The sequence below is a fragment of the Sander lucioperca genome, chromosome 5 (assembly GCF_008315115.2).
Source record: "Sander lucioperca isolate FBNREF2018 chromosome 5, SLUC_FBN_1.2, whole genome shotgun sequence".
Taxonomy (NCBI): Eukaryota; Metazoa; Chordata; class Actinopteri; order Perciformes; family Percidae; genus Sander; species Sander lucioperca.
The window spans coordinates 4,815,955-4,836,874 of record NC_050177.1 but is presented as its reverse complement, the minus strand read 5'-3'; the positions used below and the strand labels follow the sequence as shown (position 1 = coordinate 4,836,874).

General features: G+C 40.3%; 1 protein-coding gene and 1 pseudogene across 4 annotated transcripts in view; one reads left to right on the top strand and one right to left on the bottom strand.

Moving 5' to 3' along the window:
• The window catches only part of LOC118495060, a 1,111,612-nt pseudogene that overhangs the window by 375,017 nt on the left and 715,675 nt on the right, over positions 1 to 20,920 (top strand).
• The window catches only part of ngef (neuronal guanine nucleotide exchange factor), a 30,447-nt gene that overhangs the window by 2,714 nt on the left and 6,813 nt on the right, over positions 1 to 20,920 (bottom strand). For all 4 annotated transcript variants that reach the window (XR_004107193.2, XM_031312044.2, XM_036001361.1 and 1 more), the window contains 8 exons: positions 18,802 to 19,046; positions 17,880 to 18,040; positions 17,602 to 17,754; positions 12,187 to 12,316; positions 11,729 to 11,803; positions 5,943 to 6,032; positions 3,990 to 4,153; positions 2,890 to 3,048 (listed from right to left, as the gene is read on the bottom strand). Coding sequence is in view for 3 of the 4 variants with exons in the window: in XM_031312044.2 (XP_031167904.1) it covers positions 2,890 to 3,048; positions 3,990 to 4,153; positions 5,943 to 6,032; positions 11,729 to 11,803; positions 12,187 to 12,316; positions 17,602 to 17,754; positions 17,880 to 18,040; positions 18,802 to 19,046 (1,177 nt within the window). In the remaining variant the exon portion in view is untranslated. The remainder of the gene's footprint in view (positions 1 to 2,889; positions 3,049 to 3,989; positions 4,154 to 5,942; positions 6,033 to 11,728; positions 11,804 to 12,186; positions 12,317 to 17,601; positions 17,755 to 17,879; positions 18,041 to 18,801; positions 19,047 to 20,920) is intronic.

The window sequence follows — 20,920 nt, the reverse complement described above, 5'->3', positions numbered from 1 at the left end:
GTCTTGCTTAAATGCACAGTGGATGTGTTAACCACACATCTCCCAGCAATGCGCTCAAAAGGCAGAAATGATGCTGGGTATGACGTGTCTGTTCCCTGAAAGCTCCAAACTTCTATTGGCTTTCCAAAAAAATGTCTGTCCGGATGGGGATGAAGCCAGGAAACTTGCGCAATAACATCTTTAAATGCAGTACCTTTTGACACAATATTAACAACTATAAACTGCTTTATAATGGCTGGTCGTAGTTCAGCTAGAGGGTCAAGGATGGGTTCCTCAACTTTTTTTGGTCTTGTAATTTACAGGAAACAGTATGCCGTCTTCACAGCTCAGAGACAAATTGTAGGCAGTACGAACCGGAACAAGCGTAAGATTTAAAAAATATGCTTTCATTGAATGCATTTCATTCATTCTGCTGTATAAGGACATAAATACGTTAATAGATACCGATCTTAACCATACATTTTTTTACAGCCTAACCTCGCCTCATAACGAGGCCATGACCTCCTATTTGCTCGGAGCTAGTCGAGTCTGCAAGTCCAGATTTACATGATGCTGTAACTTTTACTGCTTTATCCTTCCTTGTTTAAATTTTTTTTATTCACACAGTGTCATTTAATTGTTTTCCAGCTGCCTGTAAGACATATATGAGACAGCACGCAGGAGCTTCAGGTATAAACAACCAGATCTGGCATCTCGGGCGGAAGCTGTGAAGAGTTCAGCTTGGAGTCAGTTGAGAAGAAAAGAGGGTAAGACTTATTAGATTAGATCCGTTTTTGGTCAATGTGAATATTTTTCAGGTGCATTCATAGATTTGTTGTGTCCATAAGCAGTGCATCGTGCAGTACTGATTGTCTTTATTGATTGATTTTACAGCTGCTGGAAGCGAGACAGAGTGTGCTGGCTGTGGGCGAGGTGGACATTTGGAAGTGCGCCACCATAGACCTGATGATCCGAAATACAGGGCAACGCACCACAGACGTCTGCAAAATGGACCGAATTCAGATAGAATGCCGCCTGTTACCAACAGCTCCGAGGCGGCCGCGGCAGGCAGACAGTTGACGATGCTGTAGGATTTGGCTTCTCGTGACCCAGGGTGACCAATGGCCTAACCCGTGACAGACCTGCTAACCAATCACGAGTGATTTTTCTTGTTTAAAAGTAGTGGTTTCATCCAATACTGAGTGAGGAAATTCAAGCCAGGCCAGACATTATCTGGCCAGGCGCGGTGTCGCTGCTATTCATATGCTAATTAGAGCCATTCACACCTCCGCGGGAGCTCTCCACATATCCTCATGGTTCGTTTCTGTCAATATGTGGCACAGATGAACAGGCTGTAAATTGTCGTTAACTGACAAAAATTAGGGGGATTTCCGGGCGTTTCTGGGCATTTCCCGGGACGAAAATCCCACTTTTCATGCAGTGTTAATTCTGAATCCTGTATTTGGAAAAACCTAAAGTTACGTATTAATAAACACTCTTTTTTATGGAAATATTGGCTAGAAAAAGGAAATCACTACACACACAGGTCTGAAATACACACATGCTCAGGACCTATTCATGCACAAATGGAGAGATGTCAGAGTGAGTGGGCTGCCAGTGCTGGACCAGCGCCCTGAGCGGTTGGGGGGGTATGGTGCTTTGCTCAAGAGCACCTTGGTAGTGCCCAGGAGGTAAACTGGCATCTTTAGAGCTACCAATCAACACTCCGTCCAGGGACTTGAAGCAGCGACCCTACGGTTCCCAGCCCAACTCCCTACGGAGCTACTGAGCTACTGCCACCCCTAAATAATGATAACCCCTGAATAAGGCCTTTTACCAGATTTACCATTTTTGTGATTAAGAAATGTGGGATATTCCGGTATTATTCTGGTTTTAGAAGCAGTTTTGAAAAATGTATGCAACACATTCAGAATCTGTGTCTCAATCGGGGTTCTTGCCGCAGTTTGTGACAGTTTATGGCCTCTTGTCTGGTACGGTCAGCCTAGTCAGAATATTGTCTTTTTCGTAATATGGGCAACAGCCGGAATATTATGTGCATGTAAATGTAGTCAATGTTGTACTGTTTGACATGTTCCTTATACTTCACTAATTTGCAAGTGACTATAAAAGTGAACAATCCTGAAATGCCCATTAAAATGTTTCATATTTGATCAGTGTGAGCCAGATGTACTAATATTTAAGTTTTGCGCATCAAGGGTACACACATTACTCTTTTATGTGTATTCTCTACAGAAATATTTACATGACTTACTTGCTTTTTCATAAAATTGCTTTCTGAACAGTTCACAATCAGAAGATGAATTTAATAGTAGTTAAAGCTATAGTGCGTAGTTTCTGTCACCCCATGAGGAATTCTAAGTATTGACAACAACACTGTTGTTGCATCCACATGATACAAGCCTTCCGTAACCGCGCCCCCCCACCCCTCCTCCACGCATTTGCTAGTAGCCAAGGAGGACACGGAGGATTAAAAAAACAAGATGGACTCTTCAGAAGAGGTAATTATCTTCACTTGAGTTTCTGCGCGCGAAAGTTGCCAGACGACACAATCCTCTGAGTATAGCCATACAGAGAAATACAGAGAGAGCTGTGTGGAGCTGATAGTCTTAATTAACTTTAAATCAACTCATTTGGCAATGCCTTGAATGAAACGGACGTTCATTAATATCAAAAAGGTACGCACTAAAGCTTTAAGCTCCCTGCTAAAATCACATATCTACTATCACAAAACACCATGGTTTTCACAAACAAACCCATCCAGAGTTTGTTTGGAAGCAGAGCGAGGCCCATCTCTTAACGTGATCTCTTCATTTTCTCTCATTATCCTTACCCACATCTCATTCGCAACCGCTATGTGAACCATAAGATGATTGTGCTTCTGATACTCACATACTGCAGGTCTTGAGCATGTAGCTGACTGGACGTTCCTCTTGGTTCTCCAGCAGTTTAAGATTAAAGACATTGGCCAGTAGCTGGCCCTGGTCTTCAAGAACTTCAGTCCTCAACATGGCCCGTGTGCATGAGTCAAGAACCTGGAACTTCTCCCCACTGACAACAAGTTGACTAAATTAACATTCACTGAATGTAAACATGCACTCAGTTTGTGGTGTTGAATTATATTGCATTATTCTGACCCACACCACAAGTTGTCAGTTAAGAGGGTAGTTCATACAAAAAAATATTCTAGCTTGAGCTACCTAATCTGATGCAAAAAATTGCCTTTAAAAGGGTAACTTCGTGATTTTTCAATCTGGACCATATTTTCCCATGTTGTGTCTAAGTCACTGATGGGAACAACGATCTTTGGAATTTGTCCAGTATTAAACAAGATCTGCAGCGAAACAAGCTGCAATGTTACTTTAATGGACAATTGTGCACCTTCAATTTATGTCCAAAAAAATTGCTTGTTTTGCCACTGACATGCTCAGATTATTATTATAAGTGTCTGACAACATTATGGAAAAAATCCCTACAGAGATAGACCTTTTTGTTAAAGAGTAAGATCCTTTTTGTTTAACATAAAAACATCCCTGCAGCGCTATCGCTATGTGTGTGTGTGTGTGTGTGTGTGTGTGTGTGTGTGTGTGTGTGTAAGTTCTTGAGTGAGTGCACCAACTAATAAATGTATTCCAAAATAGGCTTTATTGGGAAAAACCAAGCAATTATGTAATGACCCTTTGTTTATAACCACATTTTCTACCACTGCGATGATTCGACTAAGATTGGAAGTCAAATTAGGCTCCTTAGAATTGTCGAATAGTCACCCCTAAAAGCAATACAGTTCAACACCACCACATACTACATCCTCCATCATAAAGTTAAATCAGCCCATCTCTTAAACAGTTCCAACACAAACTGCACATTACAACCTGCATGAAAGGAGGGTTTATTGCAGAACTGTTGTATTAGACTGCATTAGTTTAGTTTAGTGTACCAAATAAATGGGCAACTGAGTGTTTCACAGTGAGAATACATTGGCAAATGCTTACCTTGAGCTGCGCTTGGTGACCAGCAGCAGATTGTTAAAAAGGAACAAGTAGACCGGTTGGTAGAGCTTACGACTCCGCATGGTCCTAGTACTCTTCGGTCCAGCCATCAGCTGCAATTCACCCTTCTTTAGCAACCAGCGCGAGTGGGAAATGATGGGCACAGACTGCAGAGGACAAAAGGTAGAGGTTCACTGTTATGTTTATACATTTCCTGTACAAACTATATTTTATAGTTCCTGCACAGTGCAATTGTGATTATTTAGTTTGTATGTTATTTGGTCCATTTATACATTAAAGAAACTCTGTAATGACTTGTTAGAGACCCTGCCCATAATCACAGAGTCAAATAAGTTCTGATCCGTGAAATAGGGCTGCCACTAACGATTATTTTCATTGTCATTAAAACTGTTGATTATTTTCGCAATTAATCGATTAGTTGTTCGGTCTATGAAAAAATGGTCAAAAATGGCGATCAGTTTTTCCAAAACCCAAATGTCTTGTTTTGTTCAAAACATCTCAAAAAACATCTTCAGTTTAACAGAGGAGCGAAGAAACTAAAACATATTCATATTTAAGAAGCTGGAATCAGAGAATTTCTAAAAAAAAAATCATGAAAATATTTTTAATCGCTTATCAAAATAATTGGCAATTAATTTAATAATTGACAACTGATCGATATTGATTAATCTTTGCAGCTCTACAGTGAAAACAGTGTTGGAGTTGGGTAGTGAGTGTGACAGTGCAGCATCCACACTCAAGACATGTTCATGTGGCTATTTCTCCACAAGTGAATAGAGTCAGAGTGGTTGCTCTGGTCCTAAGCAACTGTTGATCTCAGCAATCCTTTATGAATTTCAGAGGGATTGTATAATCCTATTATTTTGTCATTCTGTAAATTCTGAAAGTCTGTTAAAACTGAAAACCATGAGCCAGCACATTTTATCAAAAAGAAATCCACATGATGACCACAATTACAGTTATCACTATTAGCACTATTTGTAGTGAAACATTGCCGCTATTAGTAACACAGTAACACTATAACACAGGGCTCTTGTGCTCATATAGCACATGCATCTCTGCCTCTCTCCATCTATGACAAACCACTACCTAGTTATTAGTGATGGCCAAATGAACCATCAGTTGTATTTGTTGAGCCCACTAGATGGCTCTCTTGGTTTCAAGAAAAACTTCATCAAGGCTTTCTGTATTACTGACACAGTAAGCTATCATTACTAACATTGTCAACACAAGGGTACCACGTCTCCAGACCAAACAGTATGTCTTTAGCGCTTTACCATCGGCACTACAGCTCTCTATTGGTCACAACATGCATTAGCAGGTGCAACAGTCTCCACAAAATACATTCCCTCTTACATTTTAACTACCCAGGAGTTCACTGTGACCCAAAATATTGTGGGATACAGATGACTACAAAGGATGAACCACATGTCTAAAACAGGGCCAAAGAAAGCCAGATTTCTCAGCTACATTTCTCAAACCTTTGAAATGGGACTTGTTTACTTATGACGAGTCTTGAAATCCAGACCTGAAGAAGGTGGTCTCTTAATTGGGACACAGCTATGGTCTGAACGAATCTCCTTAATCCTGAACACCTTTATTGTATTGCACTGCTCAGTTGATACTAACAGATTTTGCTGATTTTCTCCTTCCACTTTGTTACAGCTATATCAGCAAGGAAAAAGCTGGGCACAAAATCTGCAATGTGCCCAGGGGCGTCGGACTGGGGGGGAAAAGGGGACTGAGTACCCAGGACCCTCATGTGAGGAAAAAAAATGCTAGAATGAATAGCTGTGGATGTGGGGAGGGGCCCATAGAAAATGTCTTTCTACAGGGCCCAGAATTTTGTGCTACGCCCCTGAATGTGCCATCATGAAAAACAAAACTGTGTGACTTCATTACATTCAAAATGCAAGACAATAAGACTTAGATTACCTTGGATTTGAACTCCAGTGTTTTCTCAATACTGATTAGCTCCTCAGTACGACTCATTTTTCGCACTCCCTCGTTACACTCTTTCACAATCTGAGGAAGACATAAACATACACCATCAATCCATAACCTTAGAACATCATGTGATATTGTTTTCTCTTCTTTATCTCTTACATTTGGCTCTCATTGTTATGGAATGTATGCTTTTTTCAATACTAAAAAAATAAACATTTGCTGCATTGGTGCAACTCTGGAACTCAGTTCCTAGAGAACCCTGGCTGCACTTGTAATTCATGCCAGGAAGCCTGGCCTTGGTGCAGGGCTGGTTATGTTGAAAAGCTAGCAAGATTTAGCATCTCCTCAGGGCTCCGTCTAATCCCCCCTATTGCCCTTGGGGCGCTAACCTATACACAGACCTGCCTTCAGAGCAGAGCAGAGAAAGGACTGCAATTTTACTCATCAAAACAAGTTACTAAATAACTGCGACAGCGGCAACTTTTGCTGAGTTTTCAGAATCAGAATCAGCTTTATTGGCCAAGTTTGCGTAAACAAACAAACAAACAAAACAAACAAACAAACATCTTTGCTCTCAAAGTACAACACTCACTTAACATATAAACATATAAAGAATAAAAAATAGAAAGGACAGTAAGAAATATAAAAAAATACTGTTAAGTATGCAGTATAACAATTCAATATAATTTACACATTTACAAAAAATATACAATAACAATTGAAGAGAGGGAAGGAATAGTTCAGTATGAGTATAGTATGTGCTTTTCCTCCATTCTGCAGTAGACTTGCAGTAACTATGGCGTTACTGCAAGTTGCAGATTGAGCTGAAGAAGACAGATTCAGCAACTGCATGGCCTCTTTCTCGCTTAAAATGTTTACAGAAACACGTTTTGCTGAACTATTTTCGTAAAATACAAGATCGTATTCCGAACGGGCTGCCATTATGGTCGGTTTTGAAATTCGGGGGGGCAGCCAACCCCACGTGACTCGTTCGTCCAATCAGCTGCAGCCATCGTGGTTGTAGGAGGGCAGAGACTGTTTTCTTTGCTTGTCAGTGGTCAGTGAAGAGAAACTAGTGGCAAGACCACTAGCGTGCAATGCTGGGAAGCGGGGCGATCCCATCTGTGAAAACGACGCGCATATGGACATGTACCATCAGAGTACACACAGATGACAGATCTTTTTCGCTCCTTTTTGAGAGCCCATAAGTTATTTATTATTTTTAATTTATGTCATGATGTAAAGACCATTTCAAACTATATAAAAAAGTCTGTCTGTAAGTGTTAACCAACCCTGCCTTTAATAATTATCTTGAGTTATCTGTCAAAATAAAGTGTAAAGGCCGTTAAAGGTCTTCCCCACTCACTTACATGCAAAGAAATCTTGTAATGTAATAAAACATGTATGATATAGCAGATAATAATACTCTTGTTTACAACAAATCCGTCTCCCTTACCTGTCATTGTTCAACTCTAGTGTTGTCTTGTTTTAGTCTGAGCCAGCAGGGGTATTCACACTGTAGTATAACCTGCTTTAATATCAAGTGCTGACTCCACTTACACAAATGGGTTTTGGCATTTACAATTGGACCCAGTGAGTGATTGATGTTGCACAAGTAGGTGGATTAAGTATTGGAATACGAATTCTAACCAATAGAACTTCAAACTTGCTTTTTCTTAAATAATATCCCATTGGTTTACCCTCAAGAGTAAAGTCACACTAAATACAGTGAGCTATGTGGAGCCAATTACCAATCACTGATACAAACTCCAATCAGAGGCACCACTATGATTTCCAAGCATTCCCTATAAGTATGCCTCACTGTCTTTATTCCCAACCAAAGGAAAACAGCAAAGATGGTGGTTTAAAAGGTCTTAAATGACTTGAAGAAACCTGCTCCTTACTTTTGTTATTATCTTATTTATCTTATTATTTCTCCTTATAACTTTCTTTTAGTGGAAGTGTATTCTGACTGCCCTGCTGTTAATACTAGGGATATGTAAACCCTGTTTTTATAAACTGCACATACTCTACCCCTGTCATGTACACATGTCGATGCCAGAGTTACTGCAAATCTACTGGACAATCGAGGAAAAACAACTCAGCAAACGTCGCCGCTGCCGCAGGTACTAGGGATGAGCGAGTACAGCATTATCTGTATCTGTATCTGTATCTGTTAACCGTATGAATTATCTGCATCTGTATCTGTACTCGGACTGGGCGGGGCCTAACCCGGAAGTGGGCGGGATTTAACCTGGAAGTGGGTCGGTTTGTCTTGAAATGGGCGGGGCTTTAACCAGTATGTTATTTTAAGCATGCAATTGATATGGGTTGATCAGAAATTGTTATATTTATTGCTGATTAGAAAACTATTTACATGACAGCATCAGCATTGAGCTTCAGATCAATGGTTTTGATCACGATAACAAACAAACTATATACAGAACAAGAACAATGAATACAACACATGGGGTTGCAATTATGAAGTACAATGTAATGAACAAGAGTTTTCATACTCAACATAACTTTCTTTTTTTAACTTTTAATTTTTTTATGATCAGTGTGATTTCTTTTTTTTTTTTTTTTATTTCCACACCAGGTATGTGTGTGTGTGTGTGTGTGTGTGTGTGTGTGTGTGTGTGTGTGTGTGTGTGTGTGTGTGTGAGAGAGAGAGAGAGAGTAAGAGAGAGACAGAGAGAGAGAGAAAGAGAGAGAGAGAGGGGGGCGGGGGGACTGTGTTCTATGGATCAAATAGTCCGACGCTGTTTTTCAGATCTGTTTAGAGCCAGCTGACGGTTTAAAAAAGAAAAAAAATCTCCGACAGGCAGAGACGCAACGCGAGTCGCATTCTACCAAGCACCACGTCTGAACAAACCCCACGTTTACCAGAACTCTACTGGTTAATAAGTAAGTACTACAAACCGAAGTAAAAAACAAACCTGAAGCTGAAAAAACCCTAAACGTTAACGGAAAAGACCGGCGAACCTGAGAGAGAGAGAGAGACAGAGAGAGAGATGTTCTGTGTGTGTGTGAGTGAGCAGAGCGGGACACAACAACGCAATACATCTGTATGTGTGTGTAGGGGAGGGGCGCTGTGACGACTAGCCTATCACAGAACGCAGACACAGTCAACTATCCAATGAGGATTTTTATTCAATCCGAGCACAGATATTGACTTGTATTACTCGTATAATACTTGTACTCGGCAAAAGTGCTTTATCCGTACCGGATACTCGTTTCAGCCGAGTATCCGGCTCAACTCCAGCAGTTACTTTACAGTTACTTTCAGCCTGCCCTGCTAAAATGGCAAAGAAAAGAAAGACTAATGCTGAAAAGGGTAAACTAAAAACAAGTACATCTCGCTGCAGGCTGCAGGCTTTTTTTGCTTACGTCATTCCCCATACGCTCTAACGGACCAAGACCGTTCTCTTAATACATCCATGACCAAGACAGCCTGGTAGAATTTTTTTACTATGAAGAAAATTATTTGGATAAATGACATGTTTTTTATTTTGAATCTTTTAATTTTATTTGAAAATTTTATATCTATAAATGTAAATGATCTGAAAGAAAACCGAATAGGCTAGTCACCAATTTAAAAATGACATGAAATTATATTTTAAAACCTTAAAAAAGGACTGACAAATAAGAAAGCCATCCGGACTCTGAACATTTACAATGCCTTACAACCTCTTTAATGTAAATTTAATGTGCCCCTTTTTCGTGTATGTATGTATGCATTTAATGTTTTCAATGTGTTTATGGATCTGTACTTGAATAATAAAGTTTTTTGAAGACAGACAGCCTGGTAGCGAAGCTGATAGAGCCTCTTGATTCACATTAGATAGAAACTGATGATTTAGGCTAAACAAACGACATTTCATGCAACAGTGAAGTTTTCATGTAGTTACTACTGATTTCTGATTTTGAAATGATATCCAAATTTGAAAAATGGGTCATTTTAAACCTTGTTAATATTGATGACAATGTGGTCAAACGGAAAACGAGCCATATTTCATTTAATTTAGCCCTCAAAAGTAGAATGGTGTGTTGTTTCGTTATGGACTTTCATATTAACAGCAAGAATTCAGTCACAACCAAATGTACAAAGGGGCGATTTTGCTTTAACAATTAACAGGTGAACCAGAAGCATACAGGTGAAACTCGAAAAATTAGAATATTGTGCAAAAGTTCATTTATTTCAGTAATTCAACTTAAAAGGTAAAACTAATTATATAGACTTATTACATGCAAAGCGAGATATTTCAAGCCTGTATTTGTTATCATTTTGATGACTATGGCTTACAGTTTATGAAAACCCTCAGAAAATTTGAATATTGTGAAAAGGTTCAATATTTTAGGCTCAAAGTGTCCCACTCTAATCAGCTAATTAATCCAAAACACCTGCAAAGGGTTCCTGAGTCTTTAAATGGTCTCTCAGTCTGGTTCAGGAGAACTCACAATCATGCAAAACGCTCCTCGGATATTACCTGCACAGTAACACACCTAATCTAAGTATTTCAAAAGGTCGAACACACATACAGATGTCTAGATACAGTAAAATCGCTACGTGATTACCGTTATATCCGAGTTGCATTTTAACGGGGCAGTGCAAGTTGCTGCTGTGGTTTAGCTGAAGCTAACGCAGCCTGAGCTTTCACGTTACAATATAAAAGGTGTTGACCGTTGACTTAACTAGCACGCAAACAGTTCATTTACATGTCTACGAGCATGTTAGCAAACTACACCAAAAGACAAATACTGAGGAATATTGATAGAAAGCAGGGGAAACTAGTAGGATACTTCCATACTTTTTAGCATTGGCTAATTAGCAACCTGCCTTCCATCAGATGTAACTTCCGAGCTAGCTAGCAGCTAGCCCCAGAAGCTCATGAAAACAAGGCTTTCACCGGAGCAGTCTTACGTTATTTCCGAACCACTCTTTTCGTTTCAAAGTCGGAAATCAAATGAACGAAAAAGTACACGGACCCAATTACAGTTCACTGTTGTTGCATGAAATGTCGTTTGTGTTTAGCTTACATCAGTTTCTGTCATCTAATGTGAAACAAGAGGATATGAGGTTTGCTACCGTCTTGGTCCGTTCGAGCCATAGACTGTATGGTTCGAGCGTATGGGGAGACGACGTAGGTAAAAAAAAAATGACTGACTTGGATGTGGGCGGGGCTTGATGTCAAGCCCCGCTTCCCGCAGACTGCAGCGAGATGCTCCTCACTAAAAAGGCTGCAGATACAGCTAGACATAGCCCTGAGGGCAGGGGGAGGGGTTAGACGGAGCCCTGAGGAGATGCTACTTTTGAATCTTGCTAGCTTTTCAACATTGCCAACCCTGCCTTTAACAGTGTACTCTGCTTGAGTATAAATATATCAGTCAAACTTCTTTAAAACCAGTAATACAGGAAATGATTTAGCCTAACTAGGTCTTTAGACTGAAATAAGCCCTAAGTCAAAATCATGCAAAGGTTGAGTTTGGGGGGTGCTTGAAATTAATGGTTTCAGATACTGGTGAGACAATGAGACACAAACCAGGGAGGTTTCAGACACCAAAACACTGTACAGCTGTATGTAATACACTGTTTTACAAGTTTGGAAAGTTATATAGGCAACAATCATTTTATCCTTCATGTCAACAATCAATGTAAATGGCATGTAGATGTTAATGATACAAAGTAATACATTATGATGACACGATCCTTACAACTGCCTCACTGCTGTTCTCAATCTCAATTTGGGCCCCGCCCCTTGACAGATGCTCACCTGCTCCAGTTGCTGATGTGCTTTTATAGCATTTGCTTCTCTCTCTGAGTTTTCGTCTGCTTTTTTCAGGATGTTCTGTGTGAGAAACAATGTCAAATAAAAACAACAAAAGCCTCAACAAAAAGCATCTACAGTGGCACCAAATCCCAATTCATTACTGCAATTTTAACCTGTTCAAAATATATCCAAAACTTCTATATCTTGCCATTTTACTACAGTAAATTAGTACAGTAATTTTACTATAGTACATATGTGTATATTTAGTTAAAACATGATTTATTGGGCTTTTTATTTAGATAGTGCAGATGGACAGGAAAGGGGGAGAGAGAGGGGATGACACGCAGCAAAGGGCTAATAGGTCAGACTCAAACCCGGGCCACTGCCAAGGACTAAGCCTACATAGGGCCAGGTTCGCCCCGTAATATCGGTTTAGTTTTAAATCATTACGGCACACTCACTTGTACGAGCAACTTGAGCCTTGTGATCCTCTGGAAAGGAAGGATTAGGAACGAGGTAAAGGACAGGCCCCTGACATGTGGATGGTTCTCCAGTGCAGCCATGGCTTCCCGAAATGCCTGGTTTCCCTCTCTGGACAGTCATGTTAAGACAAAACAATGCTTAGTTGATCATACAGCATTACAAAAACACACATTCTCTCTCTTTTCTTTGATGTGTTGATGAGAGACAGAGATAGAAAGTGAAAAAGACACTATTACACACACCTAGGTCTGGTTTTTGCTGATCATCCATGGATAAAGATCACACTGGCTGTGCTGAAGGCTCATTCATTTAATTGTATTAAAACATCCATTAAGGTCTCCTAGCCTGGCATAGCCATACAAATGTGCAAATGCATATTAGTCTGGAAACTCATTCAGTTTCATTGAACTTCATTCAACTGAAGTTCATTTTCGATTTCAGAGACCAAAATGCCTCTGTTGAATAGACCTAAAACCAATCAGAGCAATGAAATGACATGGCTCTGAGACACATGCTTGGTTCGTTTTGATTAGGGAAAAACATGTGGCAGGGTCACAAACTTGTCAAATTACAGCTAAACAGTACAGTAAAATGTGTTTTTGAAAACATTTTAGGTGAGAAACATGCAAAACAGTAAAAGAATATTGATTTGTATGTGATCAACACCGCCTAGTTTGGGAGTTTAATCTGAGTTTTGTTGTGCTGGACGGGGAATGCCAGTTCATTCAAGCATGACACTCCTCCGTCAGTCATTGTCATTGTTGTGATGAAAATCAGTTTGAATGGGAAGGGGCCAGACACTGCCAAACTGTTATAAAAAAGGATGATAAAACTAATTCCTGATTTTGACTTCCAGTAGCCTGATTTGGATTAATAACATTTGGATCAAGTCATTGTTGGTATTGTAGCCTCCAAAGACATCTCCTCAGCCTCTCACAGTTCTTGTAAACTCTGTACGGAATTCCATTCGGCCCTGGTGCAGATCTTCCCCTGGCCTTTCAGATGAAGTCGTTGACTTCCTGCCATCTGGGCTCCGTCATCAAAGGAGATGGTCGGCTCCTCTAGGCTGCACAGGTTTCCTTCCAGGTCGAGTTCTTCCTCTCGCCTTGGGTCACTGTGCACTTTACGGAGGTGCTCTTCTACCTCCTCCTTCGGGGCCTTTAGCACTCCTGATCTTTTAACTCCAAGGAGCCCTGACAGGTACTTGAAGGTTTTTTTTGTGAACTTGACCCTCTCCTTTTCCCACCTCCTTCTATCCCTTCGCTGGCACTCCGCTCGGCGCAAGGTCTTTATGCTCTCCCTCACATTATCTCGCATCTCTTTAAGGGCAGGTTTTTTGTCTTCAGGAGCCTGCCGAAAAACCTTCTTCACTCTTCTCAAGTTGCCTCTGAGTTTTGCAATTTCCCTTGAGTGCCTGTTCTCTCCAGCATGCTGCGGGCCTTTGGTCTGTCTCTGCTCCATCCCAAAGCGTTCTGCTCCCGTATTCCAGATGATAATGGACATTGCCTTCATCTTCTTGCCAACGTCACCAGCGAGGACAGACTCCAGGACTTGGTCTATTTCCCCGGGCGAAAGACTCCCAGTCTTTCCTGGCTGTGCCTTCATTGTGTGCCTGGAGATTCTGGGTGCTATGGTTGGACACCTGACCCTGCCTCTCCTCCGTCTCATCAGGTTGCCCTGTGCGTTGCACACTAGTGTTATAAACAGCCCATCATACTCTGGTGTATCTTCAGACCCCTATTGCCTTTGCAGACCTTTCCACACCTACAGACTCTAGTTATTCCGTTGTTCTGTGCCGTTGTCCTTTGATTGTCATCCATGGTCATAACAGTTGTCTATCCTGTAGGTCGCTCATCCTCCCTTGTTCTCGTGCAATGGGGGGTGTCTTACAATTAACTTTTCCATAGCGTCTTGAGTTGTGTTCCTCCTCACGGAGGAAGTGCTTTGGCTTGCCAAGCCTTGGCACCCCTTTTTCTGGTCTTCCCCAGATGCCAGCAGTCTCTCCCCACTGTCACCACTCTTCCGTGGTTGCCAACTAGTCTTTCCTAGTGGTGACTGGGTCACCAGATGTGGAATGTTTTTAAACGATAGGGTATATCGCAGCCACTGCACATGGCAGGACTTACGTCCTGGTCCTTATGTGGGGTGGAGAGCATAGAAGTTGCTCCCCTCAGACGTCTTCAACTGAGGGCAGAACTGCATGATTCAGACCTATTTTTGTTAATTGGCCTGAACATGTATGGTGGTTCTAGGAACACCTCTGAGGTGTTTTGAAAAAGTGTTTTGCTCCTGTACGTCTATGAGTTAATGTGAAGTAAGAGAGCAAATTACCTTTGCTTTATATATGCAGCCTGGGAATTAGGGCTGGGCACCGAAACAATACTTTTTAGGCACCAAGCGAAATGCCTCCTTAGTATCGAGTATCGAGAAATGCCTTTTATTTCAATACCAAAATTCTGTTCCTCAAGAGCAAGTCTCATTAGCGCCAGTAAGCCAATTAACAGTAAGGAAAAATTAACATTTGTGCCGTAATGTGTAATGTTGGAATGTATTTTATTGTTAAAACTGATTTTATTATATCAATATAAAAAAATATCGTTCAAGAACCAGTATCAAATTCAAGGTATCGGTATCGAAGATTTTTGCATAATACCCAGCCCTCCTGGGAATAATCTGTCTAGAATGGCAGTGAAAACATTGTTAAAGTCTACCAGCCTATATGAGAAAGGAACATGCTTTACAAGTAAGAGAGAAAAAAATCAAACTTTTCTCCTCCCACCTATCACAATAATTAGTCACTGGGGTTTTCAGTGTTGTCATGTTCTTCCTAAGCTAATATTTCTACCTTGCAACTCAGTCACTGATGTGATTGTATGTGATTAGTAACTAGGCTTGGCACTCCTAACACCCTTACGAGTGTGATCAGACTGTTACGCCAAACCTTCTGAACAGACTTTGCATAATGTACTTTAAATCCTCAAAACAGATGGATAATGACATCTAATAGACATACATTCTTAGTGGTACATCTACTAAATGTTACTTCATAAACCAGTCTATTGATTTTGAAACAAGCAGCAGATCTCAGAAGTGTTTTCCAGTAGCTGGCAGAGATCCCATTCAGTGCCTGTCATACAGGGCACCTGTCCTCTGCAGCGCGTGGGAAGAGGGACATACGCATTATATTCATAGTCAACCACACCCTGCACATCACATTTGTCATGATGTAAAACAAACCTGTTCTCAACTGAAAAGATGGGCTGACAGCATTCACAGACATAAAAAAACAGCAATGTATTATTCTTTCTCACAGACACCTTTCTCTCCAGGCATGTGTTTACAATTATCAGTAGTCAGACGGGCCACAGTATTGTTCTGAGCAGAGGTCTTGTATTATTTATTGCTTTCAAAAGACAAAAATACTGTCCAATATAAAAAAAAGTCACAATATATTTTAATAAATCACCACCATTAGTTTCAATAAGAAACAGCTACCTGACTCATATACAGAGACTGTCAAAATAATGGACAGTAAAGCCACTGGGAAGTGCCTTAAAGCTGCACTCTATCTCATTTCCAGCAAGGGGTGACTCCACTGATAGCAAAAAGAAATCTGTTTCTATAAATATTTATTGGAAAATGACCCTAGTTCTTAGTTGAGTGATTACATTTTCATAATGAGTTTATATCACCTTTATCTATTCAGGGAGGGTCACTTCATTGGATCAATGTCACAGAGAGCATTGAGCACTATACACCCCAGGATCCCCTGGCATACTAGATGAGTTGTCACTTATCGGAACAATTAAGGGTGAATTCTGGAATAAGTGACCGGCAGTAACAAAGTGTTTATTAAAGATATCGCATTACTCCTTCTCATTATAGACAGTGGCAGAATCCTGAGTAATCTGATTGGGTAAGGATGAGGAAAGGCTATGAGATAGAGACTTAATTATTCTCCAAAATTTTGCTGGATTTCCATAGCAATCAGATAAAGAAGAAACATAATAAAATGATTTCACATTACGAATTAGGGTGACGAGGATGAGGTGACGAAAATGCTGCCAATCTGCACCCAACCCCAAAGCACGTGCTTTTTTCCAGGAAATGTCTCTAGAATGTAACATGTCAGCGATATCCGCAGTAAACCAAGGGTACATCTGTTCTTTATTCTTAGCTTCTTAAAAGGGGCATGTTTATCAACAACCAAATTGAAAATTTTAATAAAATAATTTAATACAATAATTTAAAGCCATAGTGGGGTCAGTAACAGTTATCGTGAGAGAACTATCACTTAAAGACAAGTCATGTACAAAATCTTGCTCTACAAACTTTTTAAAAGTTCTCTTTACAATAAAACAAGACTTTTCTTGTCCAGTGTCTCTGATACAGGCTATTGGACAGTGATCACTAAAATCGAGCGGAAGAACCCCACTAAAATTAAAATGATGTGGCCTATTTGTTAAAAGAAGATCCAATAAGATGACTTTCTCAGGGTTACCTGGATCAGGCCTTGTCGGAGCAGAGATTAGCTGTGTAAGGTTTAAATCATTACACAAATCTTTTAAAACATTAGATGCATTGGTAAGCCAGCCAAAATTCAAATCACCAATAACTACAATTTCTGAAGATCCATGCAAGGATATCAGACGAGCAAGTTCAATAATGGCATTAGGGAGGACGATATGCTCCTATGACGAGCAACAACAAGCAATTTCCACAATTAACATTTTGTCCCATAGAAACACTTAAGGCCAAATATTTAAAATACTTCAGAGTAGATACAGAGCTAACAATAGTAACAGAAAGCATTTCTTAATGAAGATGGCCACACCTCCTCCTTTTTATCTATCAGACCTAAAAATATTATATCCATTAAGCCCAATTTCACTGATTTGGTCTGATAGCCATGTTTCTGATAACAATCGCTAGTCAAGTCTCATTCAATACAGCATGATGTTCATTTTGTAAATTATGGTCCCATATATTTAAAAAAGCAGGGGATGCTTTAGAGCGTGACAAAAGGTGACCTGTCAATCAGGACAGAGGCTTAGCAATGCTAACCATGGCACTGTGGGCATTAAAATAACCGTGAACTTGTTTTTAGGTGTTGTCCATATTTTGGTCTTAAACTCTGACCCTCTCACTGTGTGTTTTTACTTCATCAAAGTTAATTAGGACATTTGTGGCTTGGCCACATCATCCTCTCTAGCTTCACCATCGCGTCAAAAAACGACACATCTGGTAGCAACGTCGTATTGCCAAACTCGAGACTTCAAAACGGCCACTTTTTTTTTACAGTGTATGCTCATATACCACTAAACAATTATTAGTTAGTGTATGAAGACGACATAGTCCATTGTAACAGATGTATTTATAAAATAGGTACTCACAAAATGCGTCTGTAGTTTTTCTCCTGGTAAACCTGGTTAATGACGTATTTGATGAAGACATTGAAGTGTTCCACAGCGTGGTGGTAAACAATGTCACACACATCAGGGATCAAAATAGACTTCTCAATTCGGTGCTCAAGATCCATCAGGAACCTGAAAATATTAAGAGACCATTATCCAGGGATATGGAGTCAAAGCTTGTCTGCTGGACTGGAACTTGATGTAAGATCAGACTTCCAATCATTAACTGAGTTGTGTTAATCAAGACCTTGTCCTACCTTTCACTGGCTTTCATGACTTCCTCGATGTTGGAGAACAGAAAATGCACATCGGATTGGCTTAGAGTGTTGATTAAAACAGGGTCACGTAGGAAATGAGTCTCCAAAATTTCCAAACTTTTGTAGTATGATGCTTCTGAGGTAATGAGCTCAAACGTGGCCTAGACAGAAAAGCACATCATAAGGACACAATAATACTAACCGAGCATCCCTACACCCAGTGAACAGTTGATATGATGAAATTCGAAATTCCGATGAAGTATGATGTCCTGCTGGTTCAGTTGGCTAGGGCTTATTGTTTTCATTTGACTGATTTTCACTGGAAAAACTACAAATTTACCAGATTTAAATGATGGATGTGTAACAGAGTAATTACTTCTGTGTTGATGGAATCCATGTGGCTTCACAATCTGTTTGCATTTATATTCATAAAGCATATATCACAGTGTTATTTTGGAGCAAGGCAGCTGCTCAATTTATCTCTTGTTTGTTTCTATTATAACTATAAATGTTGGCCATGCCAGCAGCATGGCTCTAGGGATTGCAATGTCGGCCGTTCTGCCCACCATTTTGATCTAGACTAAAATGTATTATTAACTATTGGAGGATAAACATTCATGGTCCCCAGATCATGACGTCTACTTTCTTTGGTGATTTTCTGTTTTCCTCTTGTGCTACCTTGAGGTTGACATTGTTGGGTTATAGTATCACAAGTACTTGATGGACTGCCATACAGACATGCATGGTTGCCAGAAGATGAATGTTTTTGGCTTTAGTGATTTCTTGATTTTCATCAAGCACTATCAGCTGGTCAAAGATTTCACTCATCCTGTGAAATATCCCATATACTAAATAATTGGCCCAACCTTTAGTGAAGCCATTCATGGTCCCCAGATGATGTATCCTACTGACATTTGCTCACCTCTTGCATTATGATTTCTTTCTGCGGTAACTGGGTGAGCAGGCCACTGGCCTGCACAGCTTCCAGGTTCTGCCACAAGCTCAGTGACCGAGAACTGTTCCTCAGCTGCAGCTGTAACACTGGAGGGGACATGACACCAGAGCCTGCCACCACAGTCTCTGCCACTGGACAAAGGTTCTCACGCTGCCGCCGTTGCTCGATCTCCTGCTGCTTGGAAGTGTCCCGGTATTCCTGGTACAGGAATGCTGGAGAGTCAAAAGACAATGAGTCAGGCATGAGGTAAACATAAAGAATTTTCATTTATTTTTATTTTTTTAAAGCCTGGATTACCACTGTGCGTAAGGAGTGGCATTTTTAAGTGGAAAAATAGTTGGGCAAACAGCTTCTTTGGATTTGGACACTTCCATTTTTCTGTTATAATGCTCTGGTGATTATTTTTGCGGTTTGGTTGCAATATCCCACAGCTGGTGGGCAACAAGGTATTTAATCTCAAATTTCCTTCAAATTCGTGCTGTAGAAGATAATCCACATCGTTGATGGTGACCTTCTTCTTTAAAAGAAATATTTACTTCTGCCAACTACAAACTTCAAATTGCAGTGGGGCAACAGGCAATCAGCCCCACTTGGCATCAAATTACCCTTCAGTACACCAATATATTGGTGTATCTTGCAATATTCTTGTTGTGTATGTTCTGTGTATATGGCTCTGTGTGTGTTACTGAAGTTAACTGTAGTCTGTTTGTACATGTATACAGATATGTGGTGTGTGTGTGTGTGTGTGTGTGTGTGTGTGTGTGTGTGTGTGTGTGTATATATAGGCTGTGTGCTGTCAACTGTGTTCTCTCGAATTCCCAAGACAAATTTATCCTAAGGGAGACAATAATTAATAAATTAATATTTAAAATTTGTGCCAACTGTTTTTATTGCCAAAGTCTTTTGGCATGTGTATCTTGGGGCACTGGGTTATGTGAGCGTGAGTCTTTCCCCACATAGCGGCCGCTGGAGCCAAGCACAATTAAAACACCATTTTAAAACTGTTCTATTAACCACTGACCTTTAATTGTCAAATAATGATAAATAACAGGAACAACTGAAGATTTTATGTCATGCATGAATCCAGAACTTATTATAGATTGTATGTGGTAGTGTAAGGTTATATAACGTAGTTTGAACAGATCAGGATCACAACTTTTTACTTGTATTTACCAACCGTTATTACGGGTCAAACAACACAGGACTTTCACTCAGGAGACCGAAGTTTATGTCCTGTTGTCCCGTGTGTCACTTAAACGTACATTTTGTAACCCCACCCACTGTCTTTTCATAACCATAAATAACTGGTTTTACCCTGCACATTAAAGAATGAAGCCAAATCGGTCCCGATTCAGGTGACGCATGACCAAGCAAAAATAACGCCAAAGGGTACCCAGAGAGTCAGATATTGCTGCGGCTGGGATGACATTGGAATTAGTTGAAAGGCCCCTGCGTCGCTAAAGGAGACTTTTTGCGTCAGTAACTAAGGCCAAAGGCACCTCACGAAGTGTTTGTTTTTGTCGGGCTGGGAGTGAGACTGTGTTGGTATTTACTATAGTGAGCATTGGCAACTGGATTGTAAGAGACAAAACCGGAAAGACACGAGCTGTGTCGAGCCTCATAAGGTCAATAATGTAATGCCAGCATGCATGTGTGTGTGTGTGTGTCTATGTGTGTGTGCGTGTGTGTGTGGCAACATGTGATGGTAGGTTTGCTCAAGTTTATTCAACTAAAACTAAAAAGTTCGCTGATAAGAACTTCCAATCTTTTCAGGGAAGATTGGCTTTGTGTATATCAAGAGGGAAGGTGACGTTGAACAACAGGGGTCTGTTGCATAATCTCCCTCAGTCATATACTGCAGATTGCTTTGGTGGGCGTAGAACTGGACTGAGACTTACATAAGAGAGAGTGAAATGCGCATACATAGCCAAAGAAATGCACAGGTTGGAGAAAAAAAAATAGGACATATGAATCTATCTGTATCTATATCTGTAAACTACAGATATAGAACTTTTTATCATCGTCCTGCAGGTAATCCCTGCAAATAACCATTGTCCTGTGTACACACTGAACAACACTATGGTTA